Consider the following 20133-nt stretch of genomic DNA (forward strand, 5'->3'; position numbering starts at 1 on the left):
ATACAATAAGATTGGATATTTGTCTTTTCTACCTTGTGGTGACTTCTCAATATGCATAGTTAGTAGATATTCTAAAGCAATTAAACATACCATTTCAAATTCTCATGTTGACTTTTTTTTACAATAATTTATAACAGTAGTTCTGTTGATAAAAAGTATTTGTTAGTTATACTTAAAAGTTATTACGGTGGAGTTTGGCAAAGATGTTGACAACAGTGATGATAGAGTGGGGGATATAACTTCAAATATTAACTAGACTTTTCATCTCTATCTTTCCCTTCCTTCTTTCCTTCCTTCCTTCCTTCTTTCCTTCCTTCCTTCCTTCCTTCCTTCCTTCCTTCCTTCCTTCCTTCCTTCCTTCCTTCCTTCTCTCCCTCCCTCCCTCGCTCCCTCCCTCCCTCCTTCTCTCTTTCTTTCTTTTGCTGTATTTGTTAGTTATGGGGCTTGAACTCAGAGCCTGGGCGCTGTCCCCGAGTTATTTAGTTCAATTCTAGCTCTACCTGTTTGACTACAACTCTACTGCTTGTTTTTCATTGGTTAATCGGAGATGAGTCTCCAGAGGATGTTTTTTGCCCAGGCTGGCTTTGAAATATGATCCTCAGATCTCAGCCTCCTGGGTTAGGATTACAGGTGTGAGCCATTGGTGCCCAGCAGTGTTTCTTTTCTTTTTATGCTGGTCCTAGCTCTTGAACTCAGGGCCTGAACGCTGTCTCTGAGTTTTACGATTAAGGCTAGCACTTTACAATTTGAGCCACTGCTCCACTTTCAGCTTTTTGATGGTGAATTGGACATCGTAGTCTGAAGGACTTTTCCTACATGGGCTGGCTTCAAACAGTGAGTAGCTAGGATTATAAGCATGAGCCACCCTCACCTGGCTCATTAGTATTACTTAAGAATTGCTTTAAGTCAATCCTATAAATTACGTGCCAGTCACCATTGAGTTAGAAAATGAAATCATGAATGTAATCCCAAAATACCAGTCTAAAAATTTTAAAGTTACAAGATAGTCTATCTTCTGCTTATCTACAAGCAAGTTTGTTTTACATAAATGGCTTTTTTTTTTACAAATTTGAAACGTGAATATATTTTATTTTATTTTCCCAGTGAGTACACAATACACAATTTTTGACAATACTATTAACCAGTTTTATGCCATTTTTTTTTTTACTCATCTAACAACATCAAATGAAACACATTAAAGATTTTGGACACTGTTTGGTGATTTAAACAAACTACAATTTTGTTTTAAAAAAATTCATCTATAAAACAAAGTATAAAAAGTCTACCCACGACCACAAAAAATCCCTTATCTTGCAACATTGAAAAGTCACAATTAATGCTTTAGAGAATATGAGATTAAAAATTCTAAATTTCATGTCACTTAAAATGTGTGGTGTTTCACTTATAGTACACATTATGAAGAAGTGAAGTAAAAGTAATTTCACCTCTAAGATAATGTGGAAAGACATGTTGCTTTGCACCAATTTCTGTCGTGTTATTCTATAAACACATATACAGCCGATGAACCAACAAATATTGGTGAATATAATGATTTTGCATATCTTTAATACTGACACATGATCACTTTTAAGTGGAGCTAATTCACAATATAAAGTCCATTGGCATGGTTAGTGTTTTATTTGCAAGGGACAATCACATAAATTTACTGAATAGAATTTAGAAGGTGTTCCACCAAAGCATAAACTTTGAACTCAAATCCCATTGAAAATATATGTAAATGGCCAGAGATTTTTAACAATGACAAAGAACATGGTAAATCTATGTTAACATTAAAAGCAATAAACCTGCAATGGTTTTATTTCATTTTGGTTGTGTAATATGTAATATGTTCCATGTTTCTTCTTCTATATTCTCCCTTGAATTGGATTCAAATGCTGTAAAGGAGTCATATATATATATATGTATATGCCTATTCTGTCAGGTTTAAAAATCCCATAGGAGGGATTGGAAGAAGGCAGGGAGGCTCACTCTACCAAATACACTGGCTTTCCTGAGTTTGGGCCATTGATAGGATTATCCCCAGAGTCCCCAAGTGGACTGTGCATGATATGAATAAAGCTATGCTTGGGTCTAGAATGACTATAAATAGCACTTTCTATGACATTACATTCTTTCCACCCCAGATTTCCTTGCCTGTATGAGAAGTTGCAAAAGAGTGAGTTCAGAAAATGTCCAATTAGGAGCTCCAGTGGCGCAATCTGTTAGCGCCGCAGTACTTATAAGAAAATGTCCAATTATTCACTTAATCATATACAAAATGTAAACTATGGTGCCACTCATATAGGTTGGTGTTCTTCCATTGACATTCTACACACTTATGAGTAGCTCTTTCCATAACACAAACTGATAAATGTTTTGATTTTGTTTGGCAATGTTCTGAAATTTATTGGCCAAAGCAGGATAATATTGCCTGCTATCTATGTGGGGTGTCTACATATCAATGTGCTGGTTGTAAAAATTGAATGATCAATTTATATAAAACAGAATTTAACAGGTAACATAGTCTTTTACTAAAAAGAACATTTTGAATCACCACAAAGTCTATATTGGCATAACACAACTATTCATTTTCATTTATTGAAGAAGACTGATGTTTTGCCCCATGTTATTCTATATGTCATCTTCATAGCGATACCTTTTGGAAGTCAATTTATTCATTATCTATAAATGTCAGTTATTAAAAGTCAAGGCTATATGTAATAAAAAGTTCTAAGCTAAATTCAGTAACTGAGGAATATAGCAGGGTTATTATTAAAGCAAAGGAGGCACAGTGGGGAATTGCATAAATAAACATAAAACTAACAACTTGTAAATAATTATGCATTCATGTTTTGCAGAATCATTTCAGTTTTCCCAGTTCCTTTGTCCTAGTAAAATCAAACTGCATTAATGTATAGTCACTGATAGGAGGAAGTTCATAAAGGGCTTAGACCTTTGCCTCCAAGTGCTAGTCTTTAATAAAGAAATAAACTACATGGCGCGAAAAGGTGTTGGAGCCCATAATAAACTTTACATTCTAGACTTGATGTCCAGATATGGCCTCCTGAGATAAAGAGGATGAAACCGCTGAATTAAATCTTTCATTTGTTATAACAATACAATGTCATTCTGACTAAGCCAATAGCCATATGAACAGTTAGTCAAAGGGTCCCCTATTTTAAACCTAGTCCTGTTTATCACTTTGAGTATTTCTCAAAATACCAATTACTGAACATGTAATAAGAAAACCTACTTTTAAAAATACAGGAAGAAGTAGAACTTGAAGTTGTATAAGTAGCACATGGGTAGATGTGGCATACGGAAATTTCAGGAAAGGTATCTTCTACATGGCTGATGATACATGTACAATAGTTGACACACATTTCGTCATGCTTCTTTTAAGCATACCTACATGATAGAACTTCAGGAACGTCTTACAGTCGTCAAAACAAATGAGGCAGGACACTGTTAATTAATGTCCACTTACAAGATTTGGTTTTATTTAAAAAGTGTATAAACATGCATTTTTCTCCTTTTTTTTTCTTTTCAATTTACTCAAGTCAAGATGGGTCAAACAGATTTGGGTAGCCAATTTCTGAGGATGTACCATAAAGTACTATTTGTCTTTAATAATCTACTTACTGTGAACTGAACATACTCTGAGCACTGCTTTTACATTGATGATTTGGATATTCAGTGGCACCAACTTCACTTCTGAATCAAGGGGGCAATGCAGAACTGTACTTAGTCTGCATTGTTTTTAAAAGTGTTTGAATTTGTGTGATGCCATTCTATCATCCAGTGTGTACTGCACATGTATTAGAAAGATGAAATGAGACATTACAATAGAGTTCGTATTTGAAAGCAGCTCGAGAATGTCCTGATAATAAATTGCTTCTTTATCTATTTGCTAGATGCTCTAGAGTTCATTTTATTTGTTTCCTTGGGGGAACTTCATGTTATATTCTGACTTAATGAGTTGGAAAGATTAATTATGGTAATTCAGAAAATGCTCTTTAAAAAATTGTAATATAAATACAGCTCTTGTGAAACACCTTAATTTCCATTTGCTTGTAATTGTCTGATGGGTCAATTACAATGACAGGTGAAGTTGCTTCTAAATAAAATTTAAATATCTTTTTTAAAAGCAAGTTTAGTACATCTTTTGCTACCTGCATATTTCAATGCATATTTAGTTGAAAGACTTAAATTTTCTTCTCTTGACCCCTGATTTTTATCAACTTTTAACCATCTTTCTGGTTTTCAACTTGACTCATTTCCTGGTGTTCCAAGCATACTTTGCCGACACTATCATTCCTTGGCATTTTCCTATTCTAAATCCCAACCAAAACCCATCTAACATGATTGGTTACACCAGCATCATCCAACCTAGGTTACAGTACAGAAACTCCCTTCACATTCAATCTTTTCTTCATGTCATGAGGAGTAGAGATTTGTGCTTATCACCAAATAAAATTGCAGTGCAAAATTTTAACAAAAAAGTTACACAATTAAAAGTTAATATATGGCACCACAGCCTATAAATTCACATATAGTACAAGAGACCAATAAGAACAGACAATAATATGAACAGAGCTAAAAAGAGTGAGCTTGCATAGCAATGCACAAAAGAAATTATATACAGAGGAAATCCTTTTCATCCTGGAGAGCGAGTTTTCATTTCTTTCTTTTTGATATACTCCTGACAAGAAAGAGTTAAGGTGGGTGGTGTACTTAGGAGAAGAACACAAGTCAAATATCTGTGGGATATGTGTGGCTGTGTATCTTTACATTGCATTTACAGTTCTCTTAGTACATAAATAAAAGAAATTGTTCATTGCACTGTGTACTGTCATCACTTCCATGAGTTCAGACCTGATGGTCCTTCAGAGCAGCTTTGAATGTCTCCTCTCAGTTACTCTAAAAAGCATAAAATAGGAAAAATCAGAATTAGAGCTTATATTCACCAAATTCAAAGCAGTCAGATAGTAAATGAACATAAAGTCATCAGATAAATTTTGCATAATTTTACTTAAAGGTGACAGAGAAAGAAAAAGAAGCACATTGGGGCTGGGAAGGTGGCTCAGTGGTAGAGCACTTGCCTTTCATGCATGAGGCCCTGGGTTCGATTCCTCAGCACCACATAAGCAAAAAGAAAAAAGCCAGAAGTGGTGCTGTGGCTCAAGTGATAGAGCGCTAGCCTTGAGCTAAAGAGCTGAGGGACAGCACCCAGGCCCAGAGTTCAGGCCCCACGACTAAATAAAAAAAAAAAAAAGAAAAAGAAAAAGAAAAAGAAGCACATTGGAAGTCAGAGACTAGAGCTATTCCTTGTGTTCTTCATGAGTCTACAAATATTTCAGAACAAAAGTTAGAGAAAAAAAATCTAAAAACACATGAATCAAACTAACAATTATACAACAATCTTAATACCAACCAGGCTAGTAATAGGCATTAATAATTCAGATTCATAAAGAATTCTATAATTTAAAGGATATTTTCTCTTTATGTCTTCTATTAAAATGCTCCGAGTGTCTGTGATATCAATCCTAGCTCTACCGCTTAAAAAGAGGGAGCAGATTACTGTCTCACAGTATCTAATCAATGCAGAGGTTGTGAACATTAGAACCTGGGGCTATACTCTCACCAGTGTTCTTAAGCTGGAAACAAAGAAGCTGCCATATATATTAAGTGACCATGATGTAGCATAATTGTAGCATGACCATAATTATAGAGAATAAGTATATTCCAGGTGGAATTAAACTAAGATTCAATTTCTTTATTCTGATTTGTTTCACACTTCCCATCTTTCTTTATTACCTAATATTCTATATTTAGAAAATATGTTATACTCAATACCAAGGTTAGGAATCAACTCAAAAATGAATTTATTAATATGATGTATCATTATGGAATGATTGTATATGAAATATGTGATTTGCAATCAACATATTGGAAAGCAACTAAAATCAAAGATCAACTTTTCAAAGTTGACTCTCAAATTTTAAAAATAAATGAGCAACTAGAGAAAGAGGGATTTCTGCCAGAGTTCTTTAAAGCTACAAGAAAAGTAGGGGCTTCAGCTCACTGATCCAATATTTGTCTAGTATGTTCTAGGTCAAAATTCAATCCTAGCTAGGGACCAGTAAACCATGCCTGTAATTCTAGTTACTCAGGAGGCTGAGATCTGTGTATCAGGGTTAAATCCAAGCCAGGCCAGACAAATCTGAGATACTATTATCTCCAATTAACCAAAGGAAAGTCAGAGTGGAGGAATGGCCTAAGTGATAGACTACCAGCCTTGAGCAAAAAGTGCTAACCCAGGCCCTGTGTTCAAGCCCCAGGACTAGTACACATTCATACAAATTTAACCTCACAACTGAAACATCAAAAACAACACCACCTAGAGGCAAATACAGATGTGATATGTTTCTTTACTGTGCTTTAAAGAGAGCAAAAGCAAGGAAATGACTAGATATTTAATGTAAGACTAAGACAAATGTAGGCTACCCATATGAAAACAATTCATGCAGCCTAAGTCAAGTTGTAGCAGCAAGGCAGTATTAGTCAATGACTATTCTAGAAAGCAGTTGTGTAAGTTAGGTGCAAGTTTTCACAAAGGACTGTTTGTTTTGTTGCCTCAGCAGAGCAAATGTTCCATTATTCCAAAGAAATACAATATTTCACTGTATTCAACTGAATAGCCTTTCTGAATCAGTGATGTTCTGATAATCCTTTAAGTGACCTAACACACTTACATAATTCACCTGTAAACTGTCCTTGACTGTTTGAGCCCATATATCCTATGTCGAGAATGTCGCTGGCGTTGCGCTGGTGGCCACCCCTCAACACTTCAGGTTTTCGGGGTCCAGTGGAACCTTTAGAAGAAGATGTTCCAGACGAACTGTGGCCTCCTGGAGATGGGAAGCTAGGCTTGCTGTAGGGCACCAAAGCCTCCTCTAAAAGAAAAAAAAAACAACCATAAAGGATTAAGTTAAACTGTAACATCGTGGCAAAACACAAACTGACCTCTTTAAACATTAAGCTCAGAACAGACCCTTTTATTATTTCATTCTTCAGAAACATTAAAATTAGTACGTTTTATCAGACCTGGATATGAAAAGAATTTCCATGTGCAAGCAATATTTCATATAAGAAAATTTAATGTGGTATTTAATTAAAAGAGATGTTGGGGTAAGTATAGAACATATTAATTGCCATATTTAAGCTCATTATAAAAGAGAGCTTGTATACAATGAACCATAGTTTGCTTAGCCCAAAACATATCTGAGAACCATTTCTGGAGTCCACGGAGTCTTCAATTTAATTTTCCCATTAAGATAGAAAAACACACATACATGATTTTGTTTCAGTTTAAATGATACAATATTTTCATGATCAATTTAGAGAAAGGACTACATATTAGTTACTTAAATAAACTTCTTAAATTCTGATTTTTTTTTTCTTTTGGTCCTTTGTGGGTCCTGAACTCTGGGCCTGGGTGCTGTCCCTCAGCTCTTCAGCTCAAGGCTAGTGCTCTACCACTAGATCCACAGCGCCACTTCTGGCTTTTTCTGCTTATGTGGTGGGGAAGAATCAAACCCAGAGCCTCATGCATGCAAGGCAAGCACTCTATTACTGAGCCACCTTCCCAGCCCAAATTTGCAATTTTTGAAAGATGGAAACATGCTATTTGAAAGGTGATGTGCTTCATTAAGATAAACATATTAATGGATATAGCTAATGTTCTATTTATATAATGCCTTGCCATCTCCACAAATGGCTCCTGACATATACTACAAATAATATTCAAAGACTTCATTCTTTCATTTTAATTCCCTTTTATTCCCTGATTTCTTCCTTCCCTCTCTCCTTCCCTCCTCCCTTCCTTTGCTCCCTCCTTTGCTTCTTTCCTTCATTTTGTGTTATATATCCCACCTCCTTCTTCAGTTACCCTCTATTTTATTCCTAGGTCTAAATTATTATTCAATAAACTGATCATAAAATAAAATTAAAAGCTAAGAGAATTGACTGTTTCTCTCCTGTGATGATGGGGTTGACATATTTTTTTCTTTTACAGCTTGCATAATTTAATTTTTCTAAATAGTTTACCAAATGCAAATATTGAAATTGTCATCTTCTAGCCCCTGCAGACATTAAATATTTCAAAACATTATACCACATTACTACAAAATGTAATTCTGGATGAAACAAAAAAGCATGGGGAGAGGACATATTTAGTATATCTAGATAACATTAAATCTGAATGACTAAGAAAAGCTTTGAAAATTGTATGTATCTATGCATGTGTGCATTGATTCTTATTAAATGTTAATGGGAAAAGTCCCCAAACCCCATTTCTCTAACAAGATCCCCCACCTCTAGATAATATTTAAGCAGAAATTGTTAAATTTATATGTGATATTTCTAAGAAGCTTGGTTGTTACAAGAACAAGAACATTCTCTACCCAAGGGTTAACTATAAACTATATTTACTCATTTGAAGGAAGTTTGAGTCAAGTCAGTCTTTTCTATCCTGAAGATGTTGTGACTAGGTATTTACTTGCAACTAATCATTGTTTTAAATTGTTTCTTTTTTCCAGTCCTTGGTCTTGACCTTAGGACCTGGGCGCTGTCCCGGCGAAGCCTCTTTGTACTCAAGGCTAGCACTTTACCACTTGAATCACAGCGCCACTTCTGGCTTTTTGTGAGTCATTTACTGAAGAGAGGAGTCTCATGGACTTTTCTGCCTGGGCTGGCTTCAAAATGCTCCTCCGATCTCAGCTTCTTAAGTATCTGGGAGGACAGATGTAAGCCACCAGTGCCCAGCTTGCAACTGGTAATTTTAATGAATTCATCTATTAGACTGCAGTGAGCTCCCCTCAAGCATGACAAGTTACTTCAGTCAACAAACTGGCTGAAGACAGGGATTAAAATGATACAAGAGAAGAATGTAGTGGTCTTAAAACATGATTAGAATCTGAAGATAAAAGTTCAAATTGTCTTCTGAGCATGGTAGATGAAGTTTGGAGGTCTCTTAAGCTCAAAGACCTTAACTTTAGGAACAATCTTTAATGGCATCATCCTTAAAATATGTGATAGTAAACCTAGTTGAAGAAATTCTAATTTAATTAATGATTTAAGGCAAATGTATTTCAGATGCCCTTAACCAATGTTATTTTTAAAATACCTGGTAGGGGGAAAAATGGTAACAGCCCACCCTTTCTTGGGACTGTGTAGAACACACCTGATCCAACACCTGGTTTGTGTGAGGCTTTCCGTGTCTCTTCTTGGCGTTCTGTGGAGTTTATCCATTCTTGGGTTTGTCGCTGCCACTCTAGGGAGGTTTTAGCTGGACAATCCAGTGAGCTCTTTGTGTCTTCTAAGTTGGATGCATGTTGTCTCTCTAGAGAACTTCCTTTCCTCTCTGTTGACTTTTCCACATTACCAGTGAGCTGGTTCGGGCCTATTTGTTGCCTTAAACCCTGACCTGGTGGGGGATCTGGTGGAGGTGGAAGATCTAAAAATTTTGAATAATATTTAGAATGAACTAAAATTTAATTTAAAAAATACAGATTTTAGTTCAAGCTGAAAAATAGAAGAACCTTGCCCTCTTACAAATATCCCCATGCATAAGAAGTTTGTGCAAAATAAGTCAGTCATGGTTATCTAAAATGCAGTTTATTGATCTATCTACTGTCTTCTCATTTCATCATCACTGAAATAAAATTGACTGGTCTTATTCAACTGTTAACCATGGAAATTGTTTTCAATTGCACACTGGGGCTGAACTTCAAGGTGAAAGGGAATCTTATTACAGTTTATATTCAATCCACTGCTTAATGTTGCCTTTTCAAAGTAGAAATATTATAATAAAAAATAAGATCACTAGAAATTCTACCATCTGTGCTAGTAAAATTTCCTAGGAAGAAGCAAAGCTCTCTTGCCAATCTTCACAAGGAATATCACCCTTGGGAAATTAAGAGCTACATGCCATATCATATGCAACGAATGATTGCTTTTACCCTGTATGTGGCATATTTTGAAACAGTCAAGGGGTTAAGCTAATATATAATAAATACAATTAACATTTTCCATGTCAACCAATTTTGGCTATTCGTTTCATGAGTTAGCTAATGAGTTACAACTAATACAGTATAATCTTCCAATGTAGTAATTTTAATAAGTGATATCTAATGTTCAGTGTGCAGATTGAATATGCATTATGGCATTACACAGTAAGCAGTGTATTAGAAAAATCTGAAATGCAGTGGAACAGATAACATCTCATAAGCAAAAAAATTAAAAGTTCAATTATCTAAATTTTTCATTTTTGCTCCTTACATCATCAACCTTATATTTTTAATTCAACAATTATGAAATAACATTTTCTTCAAAAATGAATTTTGGATTAGCTCATTGAATACTTGAAATTTCTCTATACTTTTTCACAAAAGTGCTGTTACAAATTCCTTTATTCATCCTCAGAGAAAGCTATTACATTATGTATTTATAAGACCTACTTATCATATATGGTATATATTTGTTTCATTAATAGAATTAATATACACAATTATTTCCCACACCATTGTGTTCTTGTTTCTAGTAATATTCTATTTACAATTTACATATTAAACGGGAAAATTATAACATTTTTGTGCATTAAATAGCTTCCTTAATGAAAGGCAAAGCTGCTTATTGTAAGAACTTTCTTAAAAGCTTCATAATTTCTTGTGAGCAAAATGATAGTAACATGCAACTGATAATAGTGACCTTCTGAATGTGCCCTCTCAGGATGGGGTAGGGTTGTCCAATGCTGGAGCAGCATCCATAGTTAAGTATGTCTTCAGCTAAGATCATGAATTATTAATGATTGAAGAGAATGTGGAGCTGGGCACCCATGGCTCAATCCCATAATCCTAGCTACTCAGGAGGCTGAGATCTGAGGATCACAGTTCAAAGCCAGCCCGGGCAGGAAAGTCCATGAGACTCTTATCTGTGATAAACCACCATCAATCCGGAAGTGGTGCTATGGCTCAAGGGGTAGAGCTCTCACCATAAGCTGAAGAGCCGAGGGACAACACCCGGGCGCAGAGTTCAAGCCCCACGACCAAGGGGAAAAAGAAGAGAACATGTGTCTGTCTGGTAGAATAAAGTTAGAACATTTCTCTCAAAATAAAGAGCTAATATCATAAGGAGATTATCTGTTTTTTTTTATAATCCAATGAGTTTGTTATTTCCTTCATATTTGATACTGGCTTCCTTCCCTGTGTATTATTATAAATGCAAAGTAATTATTTTATCTGAATTATTGGACCTAGATAACCAGTGAGGAAAAACTATTATATTTGCTTCCAAACTGACATATCTTGCCATTGATTTGTAGTCTTCATCAGAACAGCTTAATATCTAAAATGGCCCAAACAGCATCTGCTTATGCCAGCTAAATTCTGATGACTATTTAATTTGACTTGAATTTATACAGCTTCATAATTAAGTAATATCCTTGGAGAGTTTAACTTCTAAGAGGAAAGGACATTGCATGCACATTGAAATAAACAAATTGGAAAGAGAGATGGAATTACAAATGATTGTGGAAAAAAATAAAAGCAGGTAATCAAATACATTCACTTAAATTAAATTTGTTATTCAATTCCATGGTGATTTCATTTTGAGCAAGTCCATTCACCAAAGAGTATCTTATTAGCTTACTACTGAGGATTAACCTTATGGGACATATCCCATGAGATACATGATAGTATTATCCTACATATTTTAGAGAAGAATATAGAGCCATAAAGAACTCAAGCATCTCTAGCTTGGATCTTTCCTTCTGTGGACTCTGGTTATGTAGAGCCAAATGTCTACTGGGTAGTTCCATTTGGGTGGTTGGAAAGGCTCTCAAATTTTCCTCATATCAAAACTAAGCCCTAGATTATTCTGTGTAAAATATGCTTCTCCTACCACTACTGTTTCTCTTCTCAGTTAGTAGCAATCCCATTCCACAAGTTCACCAAAACTATGACATAACCTTGAGGTTGCTTAATAACCTACATTACTATCATTAGCCCTGACAGCTTCACCTCTAGAATACATATTTTCTTTCTGCTTCTACTAATTCCTTCTTCATAAGAACCACCATTGTCAATTCTTTATACTATTCTATGATCTCTATTTTTATTCCTTTGCTCCTATTAGTGTATTGTAACACAAAAGCTAGAGGGAGCTTTCAACATAAATGAGATCACACCACTCCTGTGTCTTAAATGCATACTATTGCACACATACATACACATCCAGAGGTTTCCTACTCAAAATACTGTCAAAGTCAGAGTCATCAAGATAGATTAAAAGTCCTATAACACTGACCCCTTTTGCTTGCCTGACATCATGTTTCATTTGTTTCTGTTTGGTCCAGTCACATCATTCCAAATCCTTTTCATCAACTAAGTGGAGAATGTATCTTGCTGCTCTCATTTCCTATAATGTTTTTCCTTGGGTATAAGTTTTCTTCTAATGTTACCCTACTCTTTTCTCAAATGTTACCTCGCTAGTTAAGCTTTCCCTAAAACCGTTATTAAACATACATTCTCCTTACCCATATGCTTCTCAACTTCCTTTATGTCTGTTTTTAATGCAGGGCAATGGTAGCTATTTTACATATATATCTTGATATTGTCATCTCTATCCTCCCACAATAAAAGCTGCAGAAGAATATCATCTACTTGGTTTCTATTGTGCTTGTTTTCCATAGTATGTGCTAAATATATATATATATATATATATATATATATATATATATATATATAGTAAAGAAGTTAATTAATACTTGTTTCCTCAAATTTCAGATTTAACATGTGGTATAGCTAAGGAAGAGTCCTTTCTCTGAATAAAATATTATGAACTAGGGCAAGAAAGAACAGGATGGAAGGAGGTGTTCTAAAGAAAACTCTGATGGGTAAGGACCTGAATTAATCTGTCTATATCTGCCTATCTCTCTCTCTCTCTCTCTCTCTCTCTCTCTCTCTCTCTCTGTCTCTCTCTCTCTCTCTCTCTCTCTGTCTCTATCTCTCTCTGTCTCTCTGTCTCTGTCTCTGTCTGTCTCTGTCTCTGTCTCTGTCTCTGTCTCTGTCTCTGTCTCTGTCTCTCTCTCTCTCTCTCTCTCTCTCTGTCTGGTTTTATTGCTCTATTTATTCCATAGGTTTAAACTCAGGAATGCTTTCTAGGTAAGTGGTCTACCACTTGATCCACAACCGCAGTCCGTTTTGCTTTAGCTTATTCTCCACCTAGGATTATGTAGAAACCCACATCAGAACTGGCCTCTGATCATAATATTTCTCTTCCATACTCTCAGAAGACATCAGCATTTACAGATTGTTAGGTTTGCCGGGGAAAACAGCCGCTCCTCACTTCCTATTCACCTGCCTGACACCAGTAATCCCCTGTCAATCACCTAATCACCTGACTTTGAGTCAGCAAAAGGTCCCAGGCTCTGAAGTTGCTTCCTCATTTGCGGAGGTCATTTTCTGAACCTCCAACAGAAAGAAGTTCCTCAGGCTATGAGATCACTTCCATATCTGCTGTGGTCCCACCTCCCACCTTTCCCTATATAATCAGTCTCTACAGGAGTCCCTCCCCCTCTGTCTCTGCACACCTCCATCTCAAGTAGGCCAACAGTTTGTTCTCTGCCAATAATACTTTTCTGCCTGAACCATGTGGCACTGTTGAACCTTATACAAAGATTCTTTGTTGAGAGGGGATCTCTCTACCTTTTTTCTTTTGCTGGCTTAAATACAATTTTCTCTATCTCCTAAGTAGCTGGAATTATAGAATTCACCATGTCATTCAATCTGGGATCTACCTTCTTTTGCTCAACATTTTTCAGTGTATTGGCTACATAATAAGTTCTGACACCTTTTATACAAATGGATAGATTTACATGAAGCAATACCTACTTAGGATAAGAAAAAATACTTCCAAAGTGGAACTGTGGCTCAATGTGGTAGAGTGCTAGCCTTGAGTGAAAAGCTCAGGGATAGCATCCAGGCCCTGAGGGTTCAAGCCCCACAATTAACAAAAAAAAAAAAAAAAAAAAAAAGGAAAAAACAGAAATACTTCCTTAATTATTTATGAATATCGAATGCTCTTTGAGATTGAGGGTGAATTCTCCCTGTGTACACTCTTCCTCGTTTTTATTCCTGGAAACAGATTGTTTTCCTGCCTCAGAAGTTTAACAGCATCAATCAGAGCTCTACCAATGCTAAGTGAGAGGGTACATGATCACTGGCTATTAGAACCTCCAATGATCATTTGTCTTCCCATTACTCAGAAACCACAAAGGTAAAATCTTGAAAATCATGGTATCCTCAACTAAAGAGTCTTAAATCCTTACTAGAGATCAAGCTGCCTCACCTTGAGAGATTATGACCCTGACAAAGTAAGTTTTATTATACAAAGATACTGAAGGTTAGAGATTGTTTGGTAAAGCATCTGGCAATAATTACCCTAATTAATACAATCATAAAACATTATTGTAAAATAATGTAAAAGTATTAGTGTGAAGTGGTCTAATGTGGTAAATGTTACTCAGTAACAATGTTCCTAAGAACATTTTATTTTACATGAAGATGCTACAAAATTTATCCCAATATGGAATAATAGCACTGCTGTAAAATGCTCTTCTTGAGGATATTTTGTGGAGTACTATACAAAATAACTGCCTTTATGTCATTATTAAAATATCTGTGGATCGAACACTTGGGAAGAAATCTGATCTGAATTTTCTTTACCATATCACTACTTGTATAATGCATCTACTAATAACACAAAATATATAATCATTAAATGCTGGCATGTTTGAAAATCTAGGGTCCAATTTGATTTTTAGAAAGAGAAGCATATTAATATGCTATCAACTAGGGGGTGTATTTGCTTGATGTGGACATAAGGGAAAGACTAACAAAAAATATTACAATAAAACAGTCCTTATTTTGTTAGTTTAGGTGTTATAGCCATGGCTTTCAGATATTTCTGGAAAAAAACAAAAAGAAATACATAGCTAATTGTTTTCTTGTCACTATATTAGAGCAGTAATAATGGTTAATTATTATATCAGTATTTCTGTATCAGTGAAAGGCAATTCTATTTTTTAGTGATAAAGTACACTGTAAATTGCCTTGTGTGCACAATTAATTTTCAGTACATCTAAGGAAGAAACATAGCGGGCAGAATAATTGTTCACCATGGGACATTCATTTATAGAAAATGAAAAATTGAACCCATAACCTTCATATTCTGTAAAAACACTTCCAAAAGGAAACAAAGTAAGTAGGAAACATCAGTAAACCTGAAAACTTTTAGAACAAACATGTTTAACTGCCGACCAAAGAAAAGAAAAGAAAGAAAAGACAGAGATTTTCTTCTTTTCCAAGTAAGCTTCACTCTATTCTGCACTTCTAGACTTCTACGTCTGATGGCTCAGGACAAACTCAGAGCTTTCCTAAGCTGGAATATGCATTACAGTTACCCATAACTAAGTTTCACCCAAGATCAACTAAATTACCCGCAACTGAGTTTCACCTCAAAACACCTAAATCAGAATCTTCTGAATATATTTCAAGACACTAAATGATTCTAACATTCAGCTTGGCTATATTCATCAGCCTTTGCACATTTAACAGAAAAATCAGGAAGAAGTTTATGTGCTTAAAGGAGATAAAATTGTCCTGAAAAGGTAGAAGAAATTTACAGTTGGGACTTATATAGGCATTGAAAAAATGTACATAATCTTGGACTAAAGTTTCAGGATAAGTATGTTACTCATACTTGAAATGGAAACAAGAGGATTATTTATTGTACTGTTTGTTGGATTTTTTCCCCCTTTTTTCCTTTTGCTTATTCCCTTTTGTCGCTGTTTTAGATTTCTTTCTTTCTTTTTTCTTTTTCTTTCTTTCTTTTTTTTTGTTGGTCATGGGGCTTGAACTTTGGGCCTAGACTCTGTCCCTCAGCTTTTCAGCTCAAGCTAGTGCTCTAACACTTGAGCCACTTCTGGTTTTCTGGTGGTTTATTGGAGATTAATAAGAGTTTCACTCCTGCCCGGGCTGGCTTTAAACCATGATCTTCAGATCTCAACCTCTTGAGGTGGTAGGATTACAGGTGTGAGCCACTAGCTCCCGGCACTGTTTTTGATTTCTGTACCCTCTGTGTTGTATATAAGTTTACCTGACTTGGGGAGGGGAAGGGGAAGTATAGAAACTGCAGGACAAAGGGTGAACCAATTCAGCAGTGATACTCACTAGAGACTATGTTGGAAATGAACTATACAACTTGGAGGAAAATAGAGTTGAGAGGGGAAAAACTGGAAGAAAATGAGGGAGGGGGTAACATTGTTAAAAAAGAAATGTACTCATTGCCTAACATATAACTGTAACCCCTCTGTATATTACATTCATAATTTTAAAAATTAAAAAATGTTATAAAAGTAAGTTCAAAATATTAAAAATAAACTAGGTTTTGTAGGACAAATGAAATATTCATAGTTGATCACAGACATTTTCAATATTTCCAGAAACCAACATTTAAAAAAAATTTGAATAGTTCTTTTAAAAATTGTTATTGCAACGATGATGTACAGGGGGTTACAGTTACATAAGTAAGGAGTACATTTCTTTTTGAACAGTGATAGCCTCTTTTTCATTTGCTCCAACTTTCCCTCCATGTTGTAAAGTTCATTTCCAACATAGTGTCTAGTGAGTATCACTGTTGCCTTGGTTCACACCCTTTGTCCCACTGTTTCTGTGATTTCTCCCATCCCTTCCCCAAATCAGATAAACTTATATAAAAGACAAAGGGTGCAGAAATAAAAGGTAGTGACAAGAGGGAATAAACCAAAGAGGAAAACAAAGAAAGAAAAAAGAAATAAGTGCAAACAGTACACTAAAAACAAATAAAAAACCCAAAAAACAGAAACCTCTTGTTTCCATTTTGTGGAGTTCATTTAGATAAGAATTATTTTATATGGTCATATGCTCATAGCTATTGAGCTGTTTGTGATCCACTGCTAAGAATATCTTAGACATATTCTAGTTATTACAAATGAGGACAACCATGGAGCTTGTTTCTTTGGGCCTGGCTTGCTTTGCTTAATATCATTTATCATTGTTTAAATATATACTCAAAGACTAGATGCTAGAGATAAAAGAATTGACATAGATGAACAAACTATGGTTCAGAGAGAAAATCAGCCACTGCCCAAGTGTCAATAAAGAGGTACTGGAAATAAACCATCCACACACAAACACACACATACACACACACACATACACACACATATATATGGTTTATATATAATTTTTTTCTAAAACTGTTCTCTAGATCTGTATTCTTCAACAATAGCACAATTGAGAGACCATATGCTCCCCCAAACCTAAGGTATTTACAATCTTATTTTAATAGGAAAAACACATTTACTGACCTTTTCTTACAGTCTGAATGACTACACTCCTAAAATTCACACATTGAAATAAATAGCAACCCCTAATGTAATGGTACAGATTAAAAGAAAAGAAACCTACCATCTGTCATCCCTTCCCTTCGATGAGGCAGTGCTGGCTGTTGGTCTGTCCGCCCTCCCTTGTGTTTTTTAGTGGGCCTAGGTCTCTGACTTTGATTCAGGGCTGCACTGGTGTTACTGTCCGTAGAAAATGGGCTGGTGGGTCGAGGCCTTTGAGAGGAGGTCAAAGCTTTTCCTAAGAAGAAAACAAAGGGAATCAGGTGTGAAGAAAATCATCATACGCTGATGTCTTGGATTTCTGTTCTTCCTAATACTAATTTGGGGAGCTGCCTAGAAATGACGTATGAAGTTATTAACTATTGGTGCCTCTCCATATTAATTGTTAAATGGTGCCTCTCCATATTAATTAATTAATATGTCTTGCTGCATAAACCTTGGTCAATTTGTTTTAAGTTAAGAACACTTCACTCATGGAAACTCAAACAAACATGAAACAAATCCACAACCAAAAGCTCAGTACTCCTTGATTATATTCTTATTAATCTAGACAATCGTAGTGTTACTATCTTAGGTATTTAAAAATCAATGCAATATTTATTTCTCAAAAACAATAAGACTATTTCAGAAATGAATTGCATAACATTTGAGTTGTCTAATGAAATTTCACCAATGGAATTTTGAAAACTCTGAGCACAGAAAAAAGTCTGATAATAATTACATTTGAAATCTGATATGAAAGATCAGCTCAGATAAATTGACCTTACTACTTAATTTTCACATATGATTAATTCTACATCTTTTTTTTTTTGTCAGAAGCTCAGCAACATCAATGTAGATCAGTAGGTTAAAAATCAGTTTGTAAGTCCAAAATGGAAGAAGTATTATCTGGTCAGTATTATCTGTATCTGAACAGAATCCAAATTCTCATAGAAAAATTAAAACATGCTAGCTTTCTATAGAATATAAACACACATTCATTCTGGGGCAAAGTTATCTAATAAATTTCAACAACTTATTAGTGGAATAAAATGTTTATTATGGTAAGAGTGGCTGGTTTATGTGCATGTATTTAATCTCTTGTGCATATTTTCATTTCCTACCAATTTTTTCTATGTAGTTATATTTTCCTAAGTCAATGTGACATGATATTGCTTAATGTTTTATTAGCTATTAGCATACATGCAAGAAATGCACTTATGCCTTCTAATTTATTAGTTTCCTTGTACTTTCTCACTGCTCTGCTTATAGATGATGCCACAAAAAAGCACTCAGGCAACATACAGTTTCTGACTTATGCTTTATAAAGCAAGAAAATTCAAATAACAGTTATATTACAACATATTTTAGCTTGGATGCTATATAAAAATAAACCTCTGCAATGCTTGAGAATTTTTTTTATTTTAAGATAGCTAATGCAAGAAATATAGATGTTATATTTCAAAGACCATTTCCAACACTCATTTTCATAAATTGAGAGTTTAGCAAAGGGTCAAAATCATTACTCTTTACGATTTGAACATTATTCTAGTTTTTAAATGCATTCAGTATTTTATTATTTTGTTTTGTAAGGAACTGTGGTTTCGTTTTTAGATTATTTACTCACAGGTGCATATAAGAATCACAATAGAAATATAACAACATGCACCATGCCAAAGCTATTGTTTTAGGAAAACAAGTGGTTTAGAAATCAGGGATTCATTGTTAATTTTGTGGTTCTTTATTGTGAAATGAGAAGCACATGAAGAAATGACATAATTCACCTTTTACATTACTACTTATTACTCAAGAAATAAAAAATTAAATTACTCTAAGGTATAATATACATGTATTCAGCATTTTAGTCAACCTTGCAAATGCAGTAAGTGTATCTTTAATTAGCATCCTTTCAAACAAATAATAAATTACTGTATTAAAATATTAGCCAAACCATTAACCAGATCATCAGCCATTTGAACAGTTAGATCAACAGCCTTAGACCCCCTCACCCCATGCTGAGGAATCTTTCCCAGAAAAAGCACTTGCAGAAAGAACTGGGGCAAAGAAAAGTAATGGAGATGAAAGCTGAACCATCTTAATCACTATTGATTGTGTGAGGATTTTGCAAAGTATAAGTCACTGAAAATTTAATAGTAATCTCACTAGTGGCTTTCATGTAATACATGTATATATAAATATAAATATATATATATATATACACAAGTGGCTTTCATGTAATACATGTATATATAAATATAAATATATATACACAAGTGTATTAGCATATTCCAATCAACCCGTAAAGCCACACACAGAAAAGGATAGAAAGATAAAAGTTGGTAAGTGGTTTTAGCTGTGCCAAAGGTAGCATCAGAAGAGTTCTGATAACAGAACATCCAAACTACATTCATGCATATTAAAGAAATCCCTGAAGGTAGACTCACTGGGGAGAGAGAAGAGGAGGATTAAAAGTGAGTGTCCAGAGCACAAGATTCTCTCATGCAAAGAGTGTTTGCTTGGAGGCTACCAACCTGTTCTTGTAAGGCTGGTTCCATCCAGCCTAAAACCAGCCTTATCTGCTGCTGCCACCAGTGCTTGTGCAAAGCTGCCGCTGGCAAAGATGGAACCATCTGAGGAGCTACCTACGC

At 35.0% G+C, this 20133-nt stretch overlaps 1 protein-coding gene across 13 annotated transcripts in view; it reads right to left on the reverse strand.

The window, feature by feature from the left end:
• Nucleotides 1-419: 419 nt before the first annotated feature.
• Nucleotides 420-20133, reverse strand: part of Robo2 (roundabout guidance receptor 2) — a 1450478-nt gene continuing 1430764 nt past the window's right edge. For 5 of the 13 annotated variants that reach the window (XM_070030464.1, XM_070030463.1, XM_070030461.1 and 2 more), the window contains 4 exons: nt 17571-17744; nt 9245-9517; nt 6756-6956; nt 420-4920 (listed from right to left, as the gene is read on the reverse strand). In XM_070030464.1, the coding sequence (XP_069886565.1) occupies nt 4919-4920; nt 6756-6956; nt 9245-9517; nt 17571-17744 (650 nt within the window). In that variant the 3' untranslated portion in view covers nt 420-4918. The remainder of the gene's footprint in view (nt 4921-6755; nt 6957-9244; nt 9518-17570; nt 17745-20133) is intronic. The other 8 variants (XM_070030472.1, XM_070030471.1, XM_070030474.1 and 5 more) reach the window with 3 other exon arrangements.

This window comes from Dipodomys merriami, unplaced genomic scaffold, assembly GCF_024711535.1.
Source record: "Dipodomys merriami isolate MVZ:Mamm:240054 unplaced genomic scaffold, mDipMer1.0.p SCAF_2, whole genome shotgun sequence".
In the NCBI taxonomy this organism is placed as follows: Eukaryota; Metazoa; Chordata; class Mammalia; order Rodentia; family Heteromyidae; genus Dipodomys; species Dipodomys merriami.